Raw genomic sequence first — 8,962 nt, 5'->3', positions numbered from 1 at the left:
AACCTAAGATGGATCAACCTAAGATGGATCGACCTGGGATGGATCGACCTAAGATGGATTGACCTGGGATGGATCGACCTGGGATGGATCGACCTAAGATGGATCGACCTGGGACGGATCGACCTGGGACGGATCGACCTAAGATGGATCGACCTGGGACGGATCGACCTGGGATGGATCGACCTGGGATGGATCGACCTAAGATGGATCGACCTGGGACGGATCGACCTGGGACGGATCGACCTGGGATGGATCGACCTAAGATGGATCGACCTGGGATGGATCGACCTAAGATGGATCGACCTGGGATGGATCGACCTAAGATGGATCGACCTAAGATGGATCGACCTAAGATGGATCGACCTAAGATGGATCGACCTGGGACGGATCGACCTGGGACGGATCGACCTGGGATGGATCGACCTAAGATGGATTGACCTAGGTCTAGATGAAAATGATAAATTGTGTTACATGTTATCAGGTAATAATATTAATAAAGCATGCCACCTTATCCTCCAAATGAGATTTATAAGGGCCCAACTGTCATTTTGTCTACTGTACATCGTTTCTGTTTATGCATACATGTGTATTGATGATGTAATTCATTATAGATGATGCCTCTACCATGTTTGACTAGGATTGTTTTTAGTGTCTCAAAACTGAGTGGTCCACATTGTGGTTTGAAAAATCTGTATTTTGTATCATTGTGGAGTGACACTAAAATACATTTTTCTAAACTCTCGGACACAACCCCTCATATCTCACTGACAAGGCCACACTGTTTTAAAACATAGCCATGGTATATGAACATTCCCATAGTTAAGGAAACGCGAGCTGAGCACTGTGAGACTTTCTGAATAGGCCTATTAGGAGAAATTACTTTGTAGATAAGAGAAGGGAGGCAAACACCTCAGTCACATTCATTAGGGAATGACGTAGCAAAACGGTTTGCAACAGAAAACAAGTCCAGGCAGTACTTCTCTGTTTCAGTCCATTTTCTTGCACTTGGTGCCTAATGAACAGGACCCATGTTAGTTGTGGCCTGAGGGCACCTTGCAGGAGATAATAACACTACGCCAACTCATTCCTCACATCCTTGCAGGAGGATATTGGCTTCCCTTATCTGTCCGCTGGCTAAGGAAACATGGACCTGGGCTTTCTGCTCAGGAACAAGGTGATGTTTCTATTTCGAGTGGTGACATTCTCTTGTTACTACCGGTATGTAGACAACAAAATAAAGGGTTGTTTTAAAAAGTTAGTTCATAACCACACTGGATTGACGAAAGCCATGTTCTATACAACTCATACACAGAGTATTAAAGCCTTTTTACTGTGGAATGTTTTAGTTGTGACACACTAAAGTCCACTGCAAACACTAACAACATTGTCCTGGCCGTAGCTTAGTAACACAGTATTTATTTATTTGTGTACTGTTACTGCATTTGGAAAGTATTCAGGCCCCATCCCATTTTGTTACGTTACAGCCTTATTCTAAAAAACTGAAATACCTTATTTACATAAGTATTCATACCCTTTGCTATGAGATTCAAAATTAAGCTCAGGTGCATCCCGTTTCCATTGTTCATCCTTGAGATGTTTCTACAACTTGAATGGAGTCCACCTGTGGTAAATTCAATTGATTGAGCATGATTTGGAAAGGCACACACCTGTCTATATAAGGTGTCACAGTTGACAGTGCATGTCAAAGCAAAAACCAAATTATGAGGTCGAAGGAATTGTCTGTAGAGCTCCGAGACAGAATTGTGTAGAGGCACAGATCTGGGGAAGGGTACCAAAACATTTCTGCAACATTGAATGTCCCTAAGAACACAGTGGCCTCCATCATTCTTAAAAATGGAAGAAGTTTGGAACCACCAAGACTCTTCTTAGAGCTGGCCGCCCGGCCAAACTGAGCAATCGGTGGAGACGGGCCTTGGTCAGGGAGGTGACCAAGAACCCGATGGTCACGCTGACAGTGCACCAGAGTTCCTCTGTGGAGATGGGAGAACCTTCCAGAAGGACAACCATCTCTGCAGCACTCCACCAATCAGGCCTTTATGGTAGAGTGGCCAGACGGAAGCCACTTCAGTAAAAGGCACATGAGAGCCTGCTAGGAGTTTGCCAAAAGGCATCTAAAGGACTCTGACCATGAGAAAAAAGATTCTCTGGTCTGATGAAACCAAGATTGAACTATTTGGCCTGAATGCCAAGCGTCACATCTGGAACAAACCTGGCACCATCCCTACAGTGAAGCATGGTGGTGACAGCATCATGCTGTGGGGATGTTTTTCAGCGGCAGGAACTGGGAGACTAGTCAGGATCGAGGGAAAGATGAATGGAGAAAAGTACCGAGAGATCCTTGATGAAAACCTGCTCCAAAGCACTCAGGACCTCAGACTGGGGCGAAGGTTCACCTCCAGCAGGTCAATGATCCTAAGCACACAGGCAACGCAGGAGCGGCTTCGGGACAAGTCTGTCAATGTCCTTGAGTGGGCCAGCCAGAGCCCGGACTTGAACCCAATCGAACATCTTTGGAGAGACCTGGAAATAGCTGTGCAGCGACGCTTCCCATCTAACTTGACAGAGCTTGAGAGGATCTGCAGAGAAGAATGGGAGAAACTCCCCAAATACAAGTGTGCCAAGCTTGTAGTGTCATACCCAAGAAGACTCAAGGCTTTAATCGCTGCCAAAGGTGCTTCAACAAAGTACTGAGTAAAGGGTCTGAATTCTTATCTAAATGCGACATTTTAGTTTGTATGTTGTATAAATGTGCAGAAATGTCTAAAAAACTGTTTTTGCTTTGTAATTATGGTGTATTGTGTGTAGATTGATGAGCGAAAAATTATTTTTATTCAATTTTAGAATAAGGCTGTAACGTAACAAAATGTGGAAAAAGTCTAGGGGTCTGAATACTTTCCAAATGCACAGTATATAGCAACTAAGCTTTAAACTGCAAATGTGTACATTCCCTAAACCAAACCAAGTTTCATAAGACATTATAAAGCTAGTATGAATGCTCATAGGAATGCATATACAGCGCCTATAGAAAGTTTACACCCCTTTGAACTTCCTTCACATTTTCCTGCCTCAAAATGCATTCTAAAAGGGAATAGATTAGATTTTGGTGAGGGTGTAGGTAGTACCTTGACTTCCAGTTCCTCATCTCTCTGTGACAGCTGATGCTCCAGCTCCTCCACCTTCTTCCTAAGGAGGAGGATCTTCCCGCGGCTGGCCTGCTCGCTTCCCTCTGCACCTCCCTACAGGGGTCACACGCAGGGAAAAACAGGGTCAAAGGTCAGAAGGGTTACTGTGGTTTCCTGTTGCTATTGCTCACTGAACTTGGATGGGTGGATGGATGTGTCTGTCTGTCCGTCTGCGTGTGTATGTGCAAACATATGTGCATGTATGTGCATGCGTGTGTGTGAGCGTGTTACCTTCTTACTGTGGGTGGGAGTCCCCTGGCCCCCAGCTCCACCCCCGGCAGCACCTCCTTTCTTCAGCTCCTCCAGCTGGGCGCTGAGGGAGGTGACCTTGGCTTTGTTCTGGAGACGCATCTTGGACAGCTTGGCCTCGCACGCCTCCTTCTCTGCCTGTGTAGAAAAGAAGGAGGGGGGAGAGAGACATGGTACCTTTAGTTAAAGCTAGGGGTGTCACACATTCACTGTATGTCTTGCTCCGATTTGGAGGGGTCGCCTACTCTTTGGAGTTATCGTGTCTTCAGCATCAGGTCTTAATAAGCATAACTGAAAAAGCTCATTTGGGCTAACTGTGCCTTAAAAAGGCCATATGGTCACTGAGTTTGTGACCTGTTTTTTTATGTGATGCACTGTGCTGTGATCTCAGACTGCCTGAATACCTCTCACATATTAGCCAGTCTGTTTCTTCATTCGTGCACCTTGGTTGGACTGTGAGTTAGCGATAGTAGCCTATACTATTCCCTGTGGACTCAAATCCTGTTTTACTATATAGTCTATCTATGGAGCCTCTCAGGGAGACTAAGCTATGGCCTGCCATCTATGGCTGTAGTATCAGCAGAGACCACAGTGTTTCTATCGGTCAAAAGAAATTGGTTGTAAATTCCTCAGCAGCCCTCTTGTAGACATGGGGTGTATCCCAAATTGCACTCTATTCCCTATATAGTGCAATACTTTTGGCCAGGACCCATCTAATCCCTATATAGTGCACTACTTTTGACCAGGGCCCATCTAATCCCTATATAGTGCACTACTTTTAACCAGGGCCCATCTAATCCCTATATAGTGCACTACTTTTGACCAGGGCCCATCTAATCCCTATATAATGCACTACTTTTAACCAAGGCCCATCAAATCCCTATATATTGCACATATTTTGACCAGGGCCCGGTAGTGAACTATATAGGGTGACATTTAGAATGCAGAACGGTGTCAGCACTCTGTGCAGCACAAGTGGACTTTGACTTGTAAATGAATAGACAAAAGTAACTAAACCACTCCCTGCCATTGAAACAGGATGAGAGATTCTATTGTCCTGAATTAAAAACAAACTGACAGCATATGGGCCTCACTCTGCCGTGGCCGTGTTTGCATTGCGCTTTCTGATAAATGCCTCTACTTTGTCCGTCACCAATCCCTGTGGCTTTAGGAGGGCCTTGAACTGTCACAATGTTGCAGTTGGTAAGAACTGATCTACGGTCAGTTTAAAAATGTTCACCTCTTTATGGTTAGGGTTAGGCATTCGGGAGTGTCTAGGAGCATCATCAAACTGGAGTACCCAGGACGTACCTTGAGCTGCTCGTCCTTTGTGCGCAGCGAGCCATCCTTCTCACGGATCAGCTCCTTCAGCTGGGCCACCAGCTGCTCTGTCTGGGCCAGCTGCTCCGCCACCTCCACCAGGGCTGCCTGGCCTCCTTCTCCTCCTCCAGCACCACCCTGGGGGGAGCCGAGCGCCTGGAGAGAGACCGGGGACCGAGGGTAGGATGGGGGAGGGAGGGAGATATGGTAGAGAGCCAGGAGGGGGAGACAGACAGACGAGAAGAGAGAGAGAAACGAGGAGAGAGAGACAGAGAGAGAGAGACACAGAGCGAGACAAGGCGAGAGAGAGGCGAGGAGAGAGAGACGAGGAGAGAGAGCAACGAAGAGAGACAAGAAGAGAAACGAGGAGAGCGAGAGAGATGAAAAGAGACGAGGAGAGCGAGACAAGGAGAGCGAGACGAGGGGAGCGAAACGAGGAGAGACACAGAGCGAGACAAGGCGAGAGAGAGGCGAGGAGAGAGACGAGGAGAGAGACGAGGAGAGAGAGAGAGAGCGACGAGGAGAGAGACGAGGAGAGAGCGACGAGGAGAGACAAGGAGAGACCGAGACGAGGACAGAGAGCAACGAGGAGAGACAGACAAGGAGAGAGAGACAATCTGTTAGTGAAAACAGAAACTAGCCTTCGCTGGGACAGAGGAGGGCACGGTATGGATGAGAAAGAGAAGGGGTATACACAGGGGGACAGCTCCATGTCTTCACTATGGTAATGTATGGAGGGATTCTAGATGTGTGAGGACTGGATAGGTTTCAGCTAACAACATAGCCCCACTCCAATAAACATATTATACAAACAGCTAAGGGATAAGAACAAGAAGAATGGGCTAGGCTAGGAACTGAAAGGAAAAGTCTGTGGGGTTGTTAGGGGTTGATTGTCGTGAATTGGGGCGGAGGTGTGAGGGGGGGTAGCTGTGGCTTCACTACAGGAAGAAGAGTTCTGATCCTCACAGAGTCAAAAGCTGTGTGCTCAGCACTCTCCCTAATCCCCACCCATCTATGGGGTTATGGGCTGATGGCTTTGGAAGAACACACACGACATTGCACACACGTGTGTACACACACACACACACAAATGGGCACACTACATGTACATAGCACAGGTGCATTCCTTCACAAACAGACATATTGGTTTGATACTTACTCCCTGGCCAGGCCCACCCTCTTCATTGGAAAACCACTTCAGCATGGTTTAGAGTGCTACTTCCTGGGGTCAAATAAACAACAGGGACATTTAGTCCACAACCAAAGCATTTAAAATAATAGGCTACCCTACACATAACCATGACAACTAACACAGGACATTCAATGGAAATCAGGATAACAATGACTAAACCTCATCTGAGCTAGAAGCACTACTGCGGCTAGGCTAAAACTTAAGCGGCCTATCAAATTCAAGCTTCAGTGAAGCTCTGAAGGTCTTGCATCAGAAGTTGAGTCACGGAGCTGTCTTGAGGGCTGTTTTCAACAACAAAAACATAGCAATGTCAGTTTCAGATCCTGGGGCTTTTTGAAGGCCTGTGCCACATAATTAATTTGGGAACACCAAACATATCCCGGTCCACAGAAATGTTGGAATGTCCCCCAAGAGGATCCTCAGGCTCTAGGACCCAATACTAGCCTAGGTATTGTGAGTAGTGTGGAATGTATGAGTGAAAACAAGCATGCAAGCTTACATATAGTAGATTTTTTACATGTTTTAAAGCAAACTCTAAAAAATTGTTTTTATTTGTTTTCTTCTTGTGACAGCAAATCCGTTTACGTTTTAATTTGCACATCTACACTAGGGTGTCAAATAGCCTATGTTTGTGAAATGGTGTCTATCCATAGCCTAACTGACATAACGCAAGACTAAGATAAGACATAGGCCTACGGTATTCACCCCGTTGCAACTGACGTTTTTCAACGGAATCCAACTAATGAATACACCCATTTGTTAGGTTACTGCACCTTCGAGTGCAACACAGTGAGGCTACATTGGTTCCCACTCACAGACTAGCCTATTCCATGAACAGCTTGTTACATGCCAGGGATAAAGCGTTTCAGAGTAGGAGTGCTGATCAAGGACCCCCCCTGTCCATATAACCTTACTCATTATGACTGAAAAGACTAAACTGATCCAAGATCAGCACTCTGAGACTCATTGTGAATACAGGTCCAGGTCTGTAACCGGTGCCCCCGCACATTGACTCTGTACCAGTACCCCCATGTATATAGTCTCACTGTTGTTATTTTACTGTTTGCTCTTGAATTACTTGTTACTTTTATTTCTTATTATTATTATTCATATTTATTTTAACTGCATTGTTGGTTAGGGGCTCATAAGTAAACATTTCACTGTAAGGTGAAAAAAATACTTGTATTCGGGACATGTGACTAATACAATTTGATTTGAGATCATGTTAGTGGAGAGGAGTGAGGAATCACTCAATTCTGGCTGCTACTAATGACAATGAGCAGTGGGTTGTTTATGATTCTGCAATCTAGACAGGTAAGGTGAGTTGTTAAATTGCACAACAAGGGCTGGAAGCCAATCATTTAACTGAGTGCCCTGAGATGCTGGCAGCCAAAAGCACTTAGCTGTTTGACGCACATGTCACATGACATACAGCCAGGAGAAAATCAGGCCAAACCAGTTCACTCATGCATACAGCAAGTCCTGCCACTCCCTCTGTGCCCAGCTGCCCAAATCTCATTCCTCGGTTTCACTGGCCCGTAACAGAACAACGTTAATAATCTCAAGCAGAAAAATGCTGGGTTGGCCCTACGAGGTTTATGACATTATCAGCCGCAGGCACCGCTGAATATCATCGACATTATTAGTAACGTGATATATAGTCATCTTTTGGCTGCTGGTTTGGAAATCCTTAATAGCATGGTAGTTAGTAATGGTTTAATAATGGCTTTGAAAGATACCCGGTTGACTGTTCACGTGTTTGTACATGTCCGCAAACCATTGTAAACTAGCTGGAATGGAGGCGCTTGTTCAGTTCATGTTCGTTCATTGGGCTGACACTTGCTAACTACATTTACATGTGTCATTTAGCAGACGCTCTTATCCAGCCTGTAAAACAGGAGCTAACGTTGCCTGCCCCTTAAGTAACGTTACCTAGCTAACTAACGTTGCTGTAACATTTACATCTTAGTTAGCTACGTTAGCCAGCTCGACTTGGCATGCGAAATGTATCAGCAAGCAAAACCTGTTCTATAACGTTGCCTCCACTATATAACTAAAGGTTACCTAATGAGTATTATAATATAATTTGTCAGCTAGAAACCTTATCTAAGCCAGTCGGCAGCTGACAATTTTGCTAACGTTAGCTAGCATTAGCAGCTGCTTGCACTTGTCAGACAGCAAAACCCAAACGCTTACCCAATTTATCGCTTCATAAAGATGTTCATTCACATTTTATATAATGAAATCGTCAAATGGCGCATGTTTATTGCTCAAGTTAAGAAATCACAAGAGATCCGAGGTATCCTTCAATCATCAGCGGCCATGTTCGTCAGGTGGATAAAAACAGCGAAGGCACGCACGCGCTGTGAAGGCAGGCAACGACGCTCCTACTGCGATGCTGCGTGCGCTTGCCCGAGGTATATCATCTTTATAAGTACAGTATGTGTAGCCCTTCATATATACAGTGAGTCATTGGTGTAGCCCAGGGATGGGCAACTTTGATGATGGGGGGGCACAAAAAATCTGAGCTCATCATGCAACAATTGGCTGTTCTGTTATTTGTTTTATTTTATTAATGGTAATTCACTACAAAGCTGTATTCTGTTTTAGGGGGGTTTGATCCAAGGGCCTTCAAAAGTGGGTCGCATGGTCGCCCATCCCCGTTGTTAATTTTTTCATTTTACCTTTATTTAACTAGACAAGTCAGTTAAGAACAAATTCTTATTTACAATGACGGCCTACACTGGCCAAACACGGACGACGTTGAGCCAATTGTGCACCGCTCTTTTTGATCCCAATCACGGCCGGTTGTGATACAGCCTGGATTCGAACCAGTGACGCCTCTAACACTGAAATGCAGTTCCTTAGACCGCTGCGCCACTTGGGAGCTTATCTAGGTTTCTAGGGTCCAACTTTTAAGGTTTTTTAATGCCGTGTAAAATCGGTCAATTCAAGTTGGAGGAAATAAATCAACCCTGAAGTCTGTAGATCTTCAGTA

The 8,962-nt window shown here is 45.3% G+C and overlaps 1 protein-coding gene across 2 annotated transcripts in view; it reads right to left on the bottom strand.

Moving 5' to 3' along the window:
* The window catches only part of LOC129846020 (golgin subfamily A member 6-like protein 6), a 51,306-nt gene extending 42,955 nt beyond the window's left edge, over positions 1 to 8,351 (bottom strand). The window contains exons 1-5 of one of the 2 annotated variants that reach the window (XM_055914026.1): positions 8,161 to 8,351; positions 5,932 to 5,994; positions 4,764 to 4,928; positions 3,435 to 3,590; positions 3,144 to 3,257 (exon numbers count right to left, since the gene is read on the bottom strand). In XM_055914026.1, coding sequence (XP_055770001.1) covers positions 3,144 to 3,257; positions 3,435 to 3,590; positions 4,764 to 4,928; positions 5,932 to 5,976 — 480 coding nt within the window. In that variant the 5' untranslated portion in view covers positions 5,977 to 5,994; positions 8,161 to 8,351. The remainder of the gene's footprint in view (positions 1 to 3,143; positions 3,258 to 3,434; positions 3,591 to 4,763; positions 4,929 to 5,931; positions 5,995 to 8,160) is intronic. The other variant, XM_055914025.1, reaches the window with a different exon arrangement.
* Positions 8,352 to 8,962: the final 611 nt, after the last annotated feature.

Source organism: Salvelinus fontinalis, unplaced genomic scaffold (assembly GCF_029448725.1).
Source record: "Salvelinus fontinalis isolate EN_2023a unplaced genomic scaffold, ASM2944872v1 scaffold_0429, whole genome shotgun sequence".
NCBI classification, from domain to species: domain Eukaryota; kingdom Metazoa; phylum Chordata; class Actinopteri; order Salmoniformes; family Salmonidae; genus Salvelinus; species Salvelinus fontinalis.
The sequence above is the reverse complement of the archived record's forward strand: the minus strand, read 5'-3'. Positions and strand labels throughout refer to the sequence as shown.